General features: G+C 42.4%; 1 protein-coding gene and 1 long non-coding RNA gene across 2 annotated transcripts; one reads left to right on the top strand and one right to left on the bottom strand.

Annotated features, from left to right (window-relative positions):
- Positions 1-2,970: 2,970 nt before the first annotated feature.
- On the top strand, positions 2,971-9,080 carry LOC137904851 (uncharacterized). Its single transcript, XR_011105817.1, has 3 exons — positions 2,971-3,015; positions 6,392-6,950; positions 7,025-9,080. It is a non-coding gene; the product is annotated as an uncharacterized lncRNA (long non-coding RNA).
- A 531-nt stretch (positions 9,081-9,611) lies between these two features.
- LOC137904314 (transcription factor JunD-like) lies at positions 9,612-12,252 on the bottom strand. Its single transcript, XM_068748478.1, has one exon. The coding sequence runs from the start codon at positions 12,250-12,252 to the stop codon at positions 11,344-11,346; it is 909 nt and encodes a 302-aa protein (XP_068604579.1). The 3' UTR covers positions 9,612-11,343.
- Between the last annotated feature and the right edge of the window lie 2,761 nt (positions 12,253-15,013).

Here is a 15,013-nt window from a genome sequence, read left to right as displayed (position 1 = left end):
CCAACCTCAACAACCGTTTGGAACAAAGACTTAGTGATTTTACGTCTGCATACCACTGCTCTCAAAGCAGACCCGCCATACGTACCGAGATCTCAGTTTCACTCTTCACACAAGTGCCAGTGGCGTATCCTTCGTCTTATTATCAGAGCGTCATGTCTGTTATCACACAAAGTTGTATTTTTGTTGTTAGATCTTCTATGTTTCTGCGGGATTTTCCAATAACTTGTGTGTCCTGATGGGTTCAGCTCCTAAATGCTTACATTTGGTAACTTCTTTTTTTTTGTTGCCTACAAATGAAAGTATTAAATAACAGAATATTTCTGAGCATCTTTGGATTGTTTTAATATCATCATCGGGGACTGTTGGCCCTCGGACACATTCACAAATCTGACCGTACACACATAACGTTTGGACACCCTTCAGTCAGTGCTTCTCAATTATTTTCTGTTACGACCCCCCCCCCCCCCCCAAAAGAAAACCACTCTTGTATCCTTATTAACATAAAAAGAAATATGAAAAAGAAAGAAATATCGACAAACTTACAACAAAGAATAACTTTATTACCATTTTTGTGTGTCTGCAACAGAAAATATTCCTTTGTTTTATCATCTCCGTCTCTCCTTTACTCCCTGTTAAATATTTATCCGCGCTCTCTTGAGGGTTTGTTTACAACTGCTCTTCTTCTACCAATACCCCCTGCGCGCACTCTGACAATCGGGGCGCCACTGCCAACTACTGGAGTGGATGTACAATTCCACTTTAATCGAGTACGGCAAAAAAAAAGCATGTTCTCCGCGGTAACAGGCGCCCCCCGTGACATCTCACCTTGACCCCCCACCATTTGAATCAGAGCCAAACAATCGGAACTTAAAAATAAAAAACATTTGATTCCTTCCCTAAAATATCAATGCATTCTTTATTTTCCCCACCATTCATTCATAAAAAAGGGAAGCTTCGAGGCTTATTAATAATTAAAACCCCTACAGCATTGGAATAATACAGCCCAGGCTGTATTATTCCAATGCTTCCTTTCTGCCCTGTCATTCTGAATGGGTTAACTTATCACAGCAACATCAGCCATCGTGCGCAGTACTACACAACACACAAAAGAAAAACAACTCAGTTGTTGGCAGAAGTTAATACTAGGGTTGCAAAATTCCTGGAATTTTAACATTGAAAATTGATATAAATATAGATGACCAACTAGACGAAGAACAAAGACTGATTCCACCACCCATCTGCCATACAACACTAAATGTAATCACAAATTACAAACATTTTTTTTGGCTAGATGACTAGACATTTTCTTTAAGATTGTTTGCAATCAAAGAGCCTGTCGCTGAAAATGTCTTCAGTGACCATTTAAATGTTGACTCAAAATAAAATCTAAAAGTAAATAGCGTTGGTTTAGAGCTGATATTTTAGATGTGTACATTATTATTACTGTTATTATTTGTACACATGGCATGCTTCAGCTCAAGATCCCAGCGATAAAGTAATCATTCAGTCGTCAGAGCTTTTAGCTTTTCCTATGTATTGTTGATATGCACATTTTATTCTCGGGTGCGGTTGCTTTGAGATCACAGGTGGCGCACAACAACGGAAAGGCAAACTACAACAACCACAAAGGGAAAATACCTTTCCATGTCGAGATCACAAAATAATTATTTAAATAAACAAGATAGTAATTGAATTATAGAGTCCAGGGCACCTATTCAGACTTTAGATTAGATTAATATCCATTAGCTATTAGGAATAGATGATAGATGAAAACAAATCAGATAAATATCATCTAAAATGTTGGCACTTTTAGGTTATATTTATTTCGCTGTTTCTACTGCATGTGACGTATGAAGATTTGTCTCAGCTCCAATGACGTGAATATAAGACCCAGATCTTTGACTATTTTAAATCTATCGTTGATGTTTTGATGGTTCAGAGCAATCGTTGCACGGACAGCCATCTAAAACAGGCAGCTTTTGTATCAGACCCCCCCCCCCCCCCCCCCAAAGATGTCACAGTCATTTGATAAAGGCGCTGGTTATCCATGCTACGCAAATTCCTTGTCTGAATGAGCGCATGAAAAGCTATTCTGTAGGAGAGCGTGAATCCGTCCCGTCTGCAGCTGAGCTCCGTGACAATAAACGGTGGCATCGGCGAGATGGCTGCAGACACGCCGGATACTAAAAAAACGCCGCAGCCAAGATGGAGAATAGTCAAGTTCACGTTTTTAATGACAATATTCAATACGTAAGCGCAGCCACAGCCAGACAAAAGCCCGCCGCAGCCTCTTCGCTGCCCTCACAACGCCCCCCTCCCTCCGCAGCGCTGTAGCTAGCTAGCAGGCTCGTCTTCGGTCCGTAGCAGGCTAGCAGCCTAGCTGGATGGCTGGCTGAGGCTTAGCAGGCTCGTTTCGTTTCGCACCGACATTTTCCTATCAAAGGCAGCTTGTTATAAACGGGGGGGGGGGGGGGGGGGGGGGGGTCAACAAACAAAGATAAAGTACTCAACGCGTGTCACGCACGTGGCACGCGAAGCCAACATTCCGTTTTCGCACTCGGTTCACTTCTCATTAGCTTCACCTTAGCTTGCTAATTAGCGCTGCTTGCTAGTAACTTAGCCCGTTAGCTACATCAAGAGGTTCTTAATCCTTTTGATCCATCCGAGGCAATTCAATAGCAAACCTTGTGTCAGCGCTTACCTTCACACCGGCTCTCGCGTTCCCACCAGCTCATTGGCGTTTAGCTAGATGAGAATATTACGTAACAATAAACCTGTTATACGCTAAACACCCACCGCGGACTCCGGCTACGTGACGTTCATCGCTGCTTTTGAAAACATCCCAGTCGGTCCGTCCCCTTTTGAGAAAGGCCGAGCAAAACATGCAAGGCGCCGTTCTCATTGGTCGAGAAGTGTCACGTGCTTTCACGTGCGCCACTTATAAGGCGCCCGTCTCTGCTGGAGAGGCTGAGGTGGGAATGTGTGAAAAAGGTTGAACCGATTTGTATCGCTGCTGTAAGTATATTTGAACCATTGTTTAAAAACGAAGGTGTGTATGCGTTCACTTATGTTGGCGAGTATGACGTCAGCCGATGGTTATTGGTGCTTGAATTTGGACAGAAAAGAATGGATAGTAATGGCCACCTGACGTCATCTTTTCCGCTGATGTGTTGCGGTCAGTGGGAACTTTCTTGAAGATCAAGGCTGAGAGAATTAATGGAAAGGCTGCTCTCTTTAATTCTTTGTAAAAATGTGTTTTGGTCATGTTTCGTAAGAAATGCGTTGGGGCTGATTTTCCCCCTTCAGCCCGCAAAACTCATTAACATCCGGCAGCATGGCATCGGTGGCGCAGTGACATTTGCATCGTGGTGCTTTTGCGCATGCGCTATTATGACGCACAACGTCACATGTTGCAGAGCAGGCCTTACGAGTCTGAACAGGAGCCCAAAGTGGGCATTGCAGATTGGCAGCTTAATGAGAAGTCTACACACTTTTGTCTTTTCCTGTGATCTTTGGCCAGGAGTGTGACTTGTCTCTGAAGGCCTTAGCAGTTACAAAGTAACCATCTAAGGCTCCTTTAAAAGAGCCAGAATATCTTTCCTGCTGTGGGAATGTTCTTTCTCTCTATTAAAGTCTGAAAATATGCGTTCCAGTTCTTAAATTTAAGTGGACCCCCACTAAATACTGAGGGTTCTGGTATATGTAGTCTATTGGCTGATATAGCTTCTGCCAAAACCTTTACAAGCTCACCTGCGCTCTCTTGAGTGAAGCTTGGTTCTCTCGGTAGCGGTGAAGACTGAAAACCAGTATTCTTGACCTCTGTTACATCTGCAGGCTTTACACTGATATTCTCATGATTTACTGAAAAGTAATCTCCATCATAAACTTGTAGTTTTGCCTTTGCTGCATTGAGCCTTTTCACATTCTCCATTCTTTTCCTTGCAGCACTTTCCTTTTGTTCTCTCTTTATCATAGTTGCTTTCTCTTGTTCTCTTCGTAACTTGCGCTCAGCTTCCTCCTTTTCCTCTAGTAGGTGTTGTGACATAGCTGCAGCTTCTTGTTCTGCAGTTATGTGTTTGTCTTCTCGGAGCATCTGAACCCTTTCTCTGCGTCTCTCTTGTTCAGTCATTATCTGCAGCACAGCCATTGTAGCTTCATACTCTGCAGCGGCTTCTCGTCTTATGGCAGAGGAAACATTTGTACTGACTTTAGATGGGCTGTAGACTGAGACACTCACAGAGCTTGAGGAGGTAAATATTGAACTAGCATCAGGCCAAACCATAACCTCTTGATCCGCTCCTTTAATGTGAGGTTTAGCATTTTCCAAAACTACATTAGTTGCTGATGTGCGCTTGTCCAACTTGGAACGCATGGCATGAGGCGGTCCATCAACTGCTCTGTACTCATCATAAATATCGTTGAGCTCATAAGCTCTTGAAACATTACTTGATGCTAATCTCTTAATTTGACTTGTGAACTTGGTTGCATTAATTCCCTTCCTACCTTGTTGTGCTGCTGTTTTCAGGCTTCACACGGTTTCTTATCGTTCTTCCCTCCTTCCTTTTCCTTTCCAAACATGAACTTTAATGTCTGGCTTCTGGACGTCTTTGTGAGGAAGCAACTGGTGAACGTGTGTGTCCACCAGGGGGCCGGGAATCATGTAGTTTCAGAGTTCGACGATCACTTCCACCTTCTACTTCTTCTCCGTTCGAAAGTCAATCAAGTTCTTCTTTACTGGTGGCAATAGCGGGTTTTAATGTGGGCTGTAGGGCTTGGCTTGCTTTACAACCACACGACGTCACCATCAAGGCCACCGTCGAACTAAAAGCAACATAAAATATAATAAAGTACAAGCAATTGCATATAAATTAATATATAAATGCAAATAACATACCTCGCTGGCTGACCCTTACTTGGAGGCAGAAATGAGAACTTTAAACTGACCGTAAGTATAGTAGCCAGCCCAATTCTGGGCTACTGTAGTGTTGCCGGTAGTTCTCGGTTAGACGCGCTCCGCGGCTACGTCGTGTTTTGCCTCTCCGTGTCCGAAAAGGGAGAGTCCAGGAGAGGTTTAAGAAGGTAAAAATGCTCCTCATTTATTACAAAATACAACAAAATTACAATCAATGAAGCACAAGCATCTGGGTACAACAATCCCGCCAAAGCGGTCAACACCTGTGCACTGCCTGATTGGCCCTGCCTTATATACATCTTCTGGCCACAGCGCCACACAGTGTACAACATTGGAAACACATTCCATCACGCATTTGGCTCCTACAGTAACATTTATTGCTTACTTTGCTGTAACTTCTTAACTAGCATGCATCGCTAATTAATGCAGGTGCGGAAAACATTTCCTGAACAATAGTTCCGATATCAAATAACTATAAATATGCATAAGGCAAACTAAAATAAACAAATTATGGCAGTAAAAACATCTGAAAAAAACAAACTAAATAAATACCCAAGTGAGCATGATCATTAGTTAGACGTTATCCCAATGAATCCTTGTTTGAATGTTAATTTAGAATTTCAGATTATGGATTTGACCAAACGTTTCTACCTGCAGTACTGTTTACTATCATGAACTCATCTGTTTGCCTTTTAATGGTGAAAATTAAGTAGGGAACTGAGAGTATTTAATGGAGGACCGACAGTAATTGCGTTCTCTTTATGCGTCAATCCCTCTCACCCTTGGGAGCTCGGTCAGTTGCGTAATCAGCTCTTAGCCAATCAGCGCGTTGTTTTTCTGCGCTTTCACGCTTCTGTCACCATTCAATCAATCACGTATTTAAAAATGAGAGGTGCATAGCATTCATTCCGTGCATTTAGTTGTCGTTTCAGAAATACATGGGCACAGAAAGAAATGCATCCTTCTGCCTTAAACTGAAGTGAGTGAGTTTTCACAAGCAATTGCGTCTTGGTGGAAATTGATTTTCCACTGGAGAGGTGAACCTGAAGCTGAACAGCTTCCCTGGATTAGTTAACAATTAATTAATGATTATTAATTTATCGTAGATATGTAAAGATTTTAAACTTTTTCTTCTGCGTCGAGGTAATGTCATTCAGTTGGTTTCAGTACTGTACTGTGCTCTCATTTCAGCGACTTTTTAACTATATAAATGCTATTTTAGCCCAAGTACTGTGTATATTTGCCATAAACGGAAATCGCGTGTGTATATTTCATTAGTTAGATTCACAAGCATAGAGTTCTGAGGTAAAACGACTCCAAAGACCAACTGGAGACAGCGGGAAGCGTTGCAGCAGCAGCAACACGAGAGCAGAGGAGTCGGGCTCCGTTTCAGTGTTTATGCTGCGTCGCCGTTTCACGTGGCGATGAGATGCGGGCTGCATTGCAAAGTTGTCGCCCTTCTTTATCTTTCTTTTCCAGTTTGAACTAATCCGCACGACATGGATCAGAAGAACGAACAAACTGAACGTGTCAGACTCTCAAGCAGGTCAATGAGGGACGTCAGGCCGAGAACACGCAAATGTATGGACGGTCTCCATGAACAGAACCGTGAGGACTTGGGACGCCGAAGTGGCGATAGAGCATTCTTCGTTCAATGTGCAGAAAGTTTACCAACAGAAGAACAAAAAGGCTAAAGAAAAGGAGCCACTTACCGGACCAGCCGTGGAGCGGCAGGATGTCATCGCCATCTGCAGGTCGTTCCACACCTCCGTCAAAGAGCTCTCAGACAGGCGGGATCTTTGCTGAGTGATATTTGAAACGTTTAGAGCAGAGGATGTTTCTGACGTCTTCCTGACACTGTCGGTTGTGCTGCAGAGCTCTCGTTGAACTCGGCCGCCATAATAATGTGACGCCCACATCCTACCTGGATCTGATTGAAACGTTCTGCCAGTTACTCTCTCAGAGAAGAGAGACTATCACCGATGCTCGGCAGAGATATATCGATGGCCTGGAAAAGATCGCCTCCACTGAAGCACAGGTAGATTTTGTGCTTTTAAAGTTGTTTTTTTATTAGTGTCAGAATGTTCAGTATGTGTTTCTGTTTCTATACAGGTTAGAGGGATTGAGAAAACACTTCAGACCAAGAAGCTCGAGCTGGAAGCTTTAAGAAAAGAAAACAGCGAAATAGCAGAGGTGGAAAAAAAAAGTCCATCTTCATCCTGCATCATCAAACCTTGAGGATACCTCTTATCCACAGAAGTGCAGACCCACTGAGCTGGTGGGAGTCCAAGTGTCTACCCACGTCTTATTTATTTATTTGAGTATTTATTTATTTAATTATTTGAAAAAGGATCCCCATTAGTTGATACCGTGGCATCAGCTAGTCTTCCTGGGGGCCGGGATTGCGTGTATCATAACATGAAAGCACTATACCGTACATATACACGATACATATACACACTACACGCGTACATATACACATATACACAGAACATCATATCAGTCTACCTCAACGAACATTACATTCGTGCATTAAGGGGCTCCGTAGTATCTGATATCAAGGGTAAACGGAAAAAAACCAGTGGCTTGAATGCCCGTGGGATTGTATCTGTGATGTGTCCTAACATGACCTCTTGAAACGCTGAACAAAGCCAGAGCGTCTCTCTGCCTCTGTCACCCCTTCTGGTAGGTTTTGAGTACTTTGAAGTAAGCGCGAAATATAACATTAATGTGAAGCAGAGCTTCGAGCGGCTGGTGGACATTATCTGTGAGAGGATGGTAGATAGTCTGGACAACAACGACCGGGCCGTCACAGGGGCCACAACTCACTGAGCAGCCTCAGAGGTCCCGTCAGGATTGTGCTTGTTAAGCATGTCTCACCACAATCAGCCCCGGTCTCACATTATAATACCCACGCGTATCATACACAGAGGATTCCATACAGAGACACACAACCTTACATTCTCTGCCCACATGAGCCGGCTGCCCCAAGAGTCCTGCCGATTCTGCAATATTGCTGTTTAGAGGGTTAAAGAACATTTAGCAGGAGAACAACCACACACACCCAGACCATGTTGTATGTTGGACCGGCCAGTCAAAGCTAAGGATCCAGTTGGGTTTTATTCTGAAAGACTGAGGGAGGGTCATTGTGATCCTCGAGCCTTTGCCTCAGTACTAATTCATTTAACCTCATGGACACAAGTTAGTTATTTTACTTTGTATCCCAATTGAAATATGCTTGTTACCATGGATACAGTTTCTGTTTTTAATATTTTGAGTTGGTGGTGTGTGTGTTTATGTTATGTGAAATTGCAGGTCCTTCCCAATGTTGTTGAACTTTCAACAAATATGGACCAAATAAACATTTAAAATATGAATTGTTTTGGTTTTTTTGTGATAAAGAATATCAGAAGTCATGCACATCAGATTTTTGGCATTATGTTTGTGTCTTTAAGTGGATTCCACTTAGACAATTGATAAATGCCTGTCGGTACATCGATATAGTGGAAGATCAAATTTAGACTCAGAGTCACTTTGTTGTTGTTCATTTCTTTTCTTTTTACTTGTTTCTTACTAATTTATATTTATGCAAACCACAAGCCTGATAAAGGATGTCTTTCACCACCTAGCATAATAATCTTTAAACAATGTTAAAATATATATGAATAAAGAAAATGAATAAATGATTTGGACTATTGAACCAGTGCTTTAGTGGGAAATCCATGTTTGTAATTGATTTGGTTGATTTGTTTCTGCGTTCCGTATGAAGTGCTGATATTTAAACCCATCTGTCCTGCAGTTCACTCACATGTGGCTCCTTCTCGCTGTATTGTCTTTAATTCACTGCATACAACGTGTTACATATACAGTCATTCGGCGTGAGGACATGCACGACCGGTCACAGGTTTGGGGTCACCCAGGTCAGTTTCATAGCTTATCTAACCAGCTGAGCTGTTTTCAGCTGTGCCAACATTAGCATGTTAGCAGGGTTTTCTACTCATTCATTAACCTTCTGACGCAATGAGCAAACACTGGAGAGACGTTTGCTGGAAATGGGCCTCGATGCACCGGCGTAGATGTTGCACCAAAAACAGACAGCTAGAATACCGTTTAGCACATTATCAATGCATAGACATAGAGGGTATTCCTGATTAGTTTAAAGTTATCATTTGAAAAAACTGGTTTTCTTTCAAAAAGGAAAATGGTTTTACTTGGCTAAAATATTGGATGTGATCGTGTTGTTCATTTTTTTAATTGGCTGATCTTTATTACATTCTTTGTTTTGCTGAAGCTATAAACTTTGTTGCACAGGAACATGCATCTGTCCTGTTCACCTCATCCTCCCACCGTGTCATTAACATTTGTAAATGTGATTTTTCTGTTAATCAGGTATTAGTTGTGTTCAATTTGCTGTACTGTACTTTTTTAATGCAAGATTTGCAAACATCACAAATCAATAAACGATAAATAATCTATTATGTCTCAATTATTTCCCAAAATCAGCCTTCTGTGATAAGTGTGCTTGTGTTTATTTGCCCATCAGAGGGAATAATACTGCAATAATGTCTTATTTTCTGTCTTCGGGAGTTTGACCATCTGACGTTTGGTGCAGCTTCTCCAGGGAACTGAGTGCTGCTAATGTTTCTATCATGTTTAGCCAAGAAAGCCGAGCCCAGTAACACACAACACATGAGCAGTTAGTGTATTTAATAAATGGCAGGTACAGACTATAAAATCTGTTACACGCAGATACAATTGAATTTGTAGGCACTTACACAAACAGTCATGGAAGTGGTGTCAGAAGAACTTGACAGCGGTCACCTCAATGAAAGATACACAGAAACAAGAAAAGTGTTGATTTTATAGCAAAAAAACCCAACATTATTATATATATATAAATATAAAGACAATTCAATGTGTAAAATAAGAAATGGTAAATGGAAAATATATCTGTCTTTAAGTGCTTGTAAACAAGTAAGGATTGGATGACGGCACTCGTGACACCCTGAACCGGTTGTTCAAAGGTAACCCGAATGGATTGGGTCAAATCCTAAAAATGGGTTGTTCAAAAGGGAAAGAAGGATTCTGAAATTGGACTGGATCATGTAATCCCAATTCTAGTTTTAATCTGGATCAAACCTTCAGTTTGTGTTGTTCAGAACATTTCAGTAGGATCTGGATAACGTTGATCCAAAAAACAGGATTATCCTGATCCCAACAGGATTTCAGGAAGAAAATGTAGCAAAACTTTGAAATTGGTCAAATAATCAATTTGTGTATATACTTTTATTTTGCACTTGATTTGTTCAAGAGTGAGAGCCATAAAGTAGACATATAAGCTACCAATTAAGCCTTTCAGTAAAAGTAAAAATAACAATCCCCATGAAATAAACCCCCAAACAGAGTTGAGTTGAATAACAAACAAAAAATGATATACAGTATTCAATATTTCTGTCCTTCATCAATGTATTTTTTTTAAAGTAATCATCAGAGATGAACCTGCCAATAATAATTTCTAACAATTGCATCATTTACTACACGTCCAGTCCGTCCCTCATCCTGACAGAACGCCAGAGGTGGGTCTGGTTGTCCAACAGGCTCAGGGACGTCCTAAACATCATCACAGAGAGGGACATTGTAGCGACGCTGTGCAGGACAAAAAATATTATGTGGTTCCAAACTGGTCTCTCCTACTCAGACAAAGAACCCTGAACATTCTTTATTTTCTTAAGTACCGGTATTGGACATTCAGCCTTTTTTTTTTTCTAAAACTTTTTCAAAATATCCACAATGTATTTGTTTATGTATATTTGTTATTTGTATGGCTCAGATGAGTGATCTTTAAAAACAATCATAAATAGAAGTGGATGTTTATGTTATTTTTGTGTTTTATCTAAAAAATTTAACGCACACTTTAAGTGACCCCCCCATGTAGGCTCTTCTACCTGCTGGTAGCCCACATTGTGATGTGTTGTCCAATTTAGAGTCACTCCGGATTTGTTCATCTTGGAAACTGCAGGAATCTGGATCAGGGTGATCCAATCCAATGTTGCTTTGAAAAAAAAGACATAAAAGTAAGACCTGATCCTGGATAGCAAAAATGGGATTTCCAAATCCAGATCATGCATTTTGATCCAGATTACATTCTTTGAACAACTCGCCCCTGGTGTCAGATTGTCCTGACCCACACGGGTAAATGCTACCCTTCACACATGTTCAACAAGGAGAGGCTTGTCCAGTCTGCCCAGCTCTTTCTCGGCCTCCCCATCCCGACGGAGGGCAGGCCAGATATCAGTTTGGTTCCTCGGGGACCGGTTTCACTGAAAGGTGCATTGATTGACGATGGCGTCATATCAAGTCTGGGATAAGATATTTAGGTGACCAAACGTTTTCCATCATCGAGCCCTGGATCCTCTCACCATCACTGGCCTTCAGTAAGCCTGGACCTGATTAGGCAGAAGCTGGCACCCACTGCTGACGTGGTTCATCACCTTCTGCTTCAGCTGGGCCACTTGCTCCCTGAGGCCACTGGCCGTGGACGCCAGCTCCGTGTTCTGCGTCTTCAGACCTTTGACCTTGTCCTCCAGCCGGGAGATCCTCTCCAGCTTCCTCTTGCGGCATTTGGAGGCGGCTATCCTGTTGCGCAGCTTCTTCCGCTCCGCCTTGATGCGCTCCTGGTTGTCCATGTCGATCGGGGACAGAGGCGGGCTGTCCCCGAAGCTCTGCATGTCCGGGACAGTCTGCGGCTCGTCCTTCACCAGCCCGGCTGCGTGGAGCCGAGACAGCGCCTGGTGCTGCGCGCTGACCGGGTGAGACGGAGGCTGCGGGAAAGGGATCGCGTCCGTGGAGTAGTTGATGGCGGCGCCCCCGAACCCGTTCAAAGTGGTGTAAACAGGGAGGTCCGGCGCGTGGAGCGCGGCGTGGCCGCCCCCGTGGGATGATCCGAGCAGCTCCAGCCTGTCCACGGACACGCAGCCCGCCTCGCTCAGCTGGTTCTGCTTGTGAAGGTCTTCCAGCGCCTTGACGAACCCTTCCGCGAACTCCTGCTCGTCACTGGCGGACTTCGGGTAGAGGAACTGGGAGGTCGGGTTGGCGGCGGCGGCGGCGGCCAAACCGTTTGACTGGATGATGAGACGCTCCAAGTCCGGAGAGGTGAGTTTCATGAGTCCCAGATCCGGGGAGCCCAGAAGTCCGTCCGCGTCCCGCAGCGCGTCCCGCAGCGCGTTGGGCTTGAGCTCGGAGTTCTGGTGGACTTCCTTCTTCATCATCGCGCTCTGTGAATAGATGCTGCGGACTTTCGGAGGGTTCGCGGCGGCACCGGAGTAAAGGCTTGCTGCCATTCTACACCCTCACACGAGGGAGGGGGGGGACGGGGTCCATTAACGAGGAAATGTCCTGATCCGTGATGTCTATTCTACTCCTCTCCTCCATTCACGCCTCTGCGCCTGTTCCCGATGGCGCGCCTGCGACGCGCAGCTCCAGACCTCGCTCGCTTTCCAGCCCTAAAAATTCCATTATGTCACTCCAGAGCGCGGAGATTGGCCCAAAATGACGTTGATATCCGGTTAATTTTGAATAAGGGGCCGAGCCTGTCTTTGTCGCCATGGAGACTCAAAGTAAACTACAAACAGTGCAATGCATTGTGGTCTGATGTCAGAGCATAAAAAAGCTCCGGTGGCCAGAAGAGAGCCGAGCCTGGGCGGGGAAGGAGCAGAAAAGCTTCCCTGACGCAAGCTGCTCGAAAAGAAGTCAATAACAGCCTCTGGAGCATCCATGATCTGATTCTGATGAGTATTACAGTAACATACAAGTTATACTGGAGTACGCAGGCATTACTGCAGTTCTTAAGCAGAAGAGAAGAGAATGGAATGGAATAGAATACAATACAGTACAATATACTAGAATAGAGTATAATATACTAGAATAGAGTAGAATACAATACAATACAGTATAATATACTAGAATAGAGTAGAATAGAATACAATACAGTATAATATACTAGAATAGAGTATAATAGAATACATTACAGTATAATATACTAGAATAGAGTAAAATACAATACAATACAGTATAATATACTAGAATCGAGTAGAATAGAATACAATAAAGTACAATATACTAGAATAGAGTAGAGTAGAATAGAATACAACACAATACAATACGATACAATGGAATATACTAGAATAGAATAGAATGGAATAAAATGGACTATAAAACAATATAATATAATGGAATGGAATTGAATTGAATCGAATACAATACAATACAATACAATATAATACAATATAATAGAAGATAATAGAATGGAATGGAATAGAATAGAATAGAATAGAATAGAATAGAATAGAATAGAATACAATGACATTGAATGAAATGAAATACAATAGAATGGAATATACTAGAATAAAATAGAATTCCGTGAGCAAACTAAAGATAATAACTCTTTCCACATTGATCAAGAATTAGTGGCCACATTCACAGAATGGGGTATTTGTGGAACACAAATATATATAACAGGACAGTTATTTAGTATAAGACTAATGTGGAGTAAAATAGAAAGGAACTTCAAAGAATGGAGAAATAGAGGAATTGTAGGGGAAATTATTAAGTAGAACAGAACAAAACACAGCATTCTGGAATCTGGATCTATATTTATATGTATGTGTTTGTGTCTCTATACACAAACAAGTACACAACACACGGGAATACAATTGTATTCCAGTGTGTATTGACTGTAGCAGAAACTAAGGCAGGATTTTATTATTTATCCCAAACACTGTGAGGACGCCAGAGGACTCTTCATCTGAACCATAGAGTGGAGATGGCATCATATGTTTCCATGGCAACGCTGATATAACCAGTGACAAAGGCGAGTCAGAAAGAGACGAATAGGTTGCAGGAGATGCAGGTCAGAGATGGTGAATGTTTGTGAGCGTGCTGTGTTGATGCTGTAACCATAGAGGTGCTAGCATGAATGGGAAAAAGAAAAAGAACCTCTCCACCCTACAGAGAGCATATTATCTTCACTATGCCAGCTTGGAGCCACATAAGGTGCAGTGTTCAGAATGTGTGAGTCATTTCGCAACACATGGGTGTGGACTGCACCGTTGCACCAGGAATGAACAAAAAGAGCTGTTCTTCTGGCTTCAAGACAACAAACAAACAAAAAAAACCCTCTAATCTCAGGTAATGGAGTATGTCAGAGATTGTGTACGGTTCTAATGTCTCCTCCCTCTGTCTGAGAAGCGTACTTTGACATCAGCTTTCCATGGAAAAGCAACACCATGTGTCACGCTAATGTGGTTCCAGTGTCTGCATTCACACCTGGGAGCTGCATCAGAGAAGCCAAATGAAGAGGGCAGCGATTCTCAAAGGCTCAGCCTGGAAGGTCATGTAGAGCAAAAACATGCATACAATGGGGTGACGTACAAGTTAAGCACGAGACGTTGCCTTTATGAGAGGATCCGTGCTCGAGTTTGACGACTCACCCAAAGGGTAATGAAAACCTCTTTAGATTTAATCGTTGTAGATTAGACTGTGTCGATATTTAAATATTTGAAAGCCCACTGATAAATTAAGAGTTCATGTGTTGAGAAATGTGGCCTTAAGTCATTCTTACACAGCGCATGAAGTGTCTATGAAGTTTCTGGAATTTGATTCTATGTTTTACGAGTCTTCATGAAGGCTTTCATTTTCAGGTCTCCAAAATCCACGGTGATATATTTGTTCCTGCCAGTGGAATACGTGTCAAAAAGGCAGTCTGTGTGTATAGGAACTATTTCCATCATAATGATTTACTCCAGAACCCAAATGAGAACCCAAATGTGTCCCTTTTTGCAAATAAATATTTTGTTTGAATGTATTTTATGAACTCTATTTAATATCAGTTCTTGTAACTATAGATGCACCGATTCACGGACATGCTTTAGAGCCCAGTCCTGTTAACCCTTAACAATACTAATCCAGTAGTTTCTGCATGTCTTTTGACTATAATAGCTTTGTGTTGCATTTGGTCCTCTTCTATGCTCCTGCCATGATGATCCTTGGTTGCTTATTGCTGTTTGAAACGCATCCACCTCCACAGATTGTTATTGACGGGTT

This window comes from Brachionichthys hirsutus, chromosome 15, assembly GCF_040956055.1.
Source record: "Brachionichthys hirsutus isolate HB-005 chromosome 15, CSIRO-AGI_Bhir_v1, whole genome shotgun sequence".
NCBI classification, from domain to species: Eukaryota; Metazoa; Chordata; class Actinopteri; order Lophiiformes; family Brachionichthyidae; genus Brachionichthys; species Brachionichthys hirsutus.
This window is presented reverse-complemented; position numbering and strand designations above follow the sequence as displayed.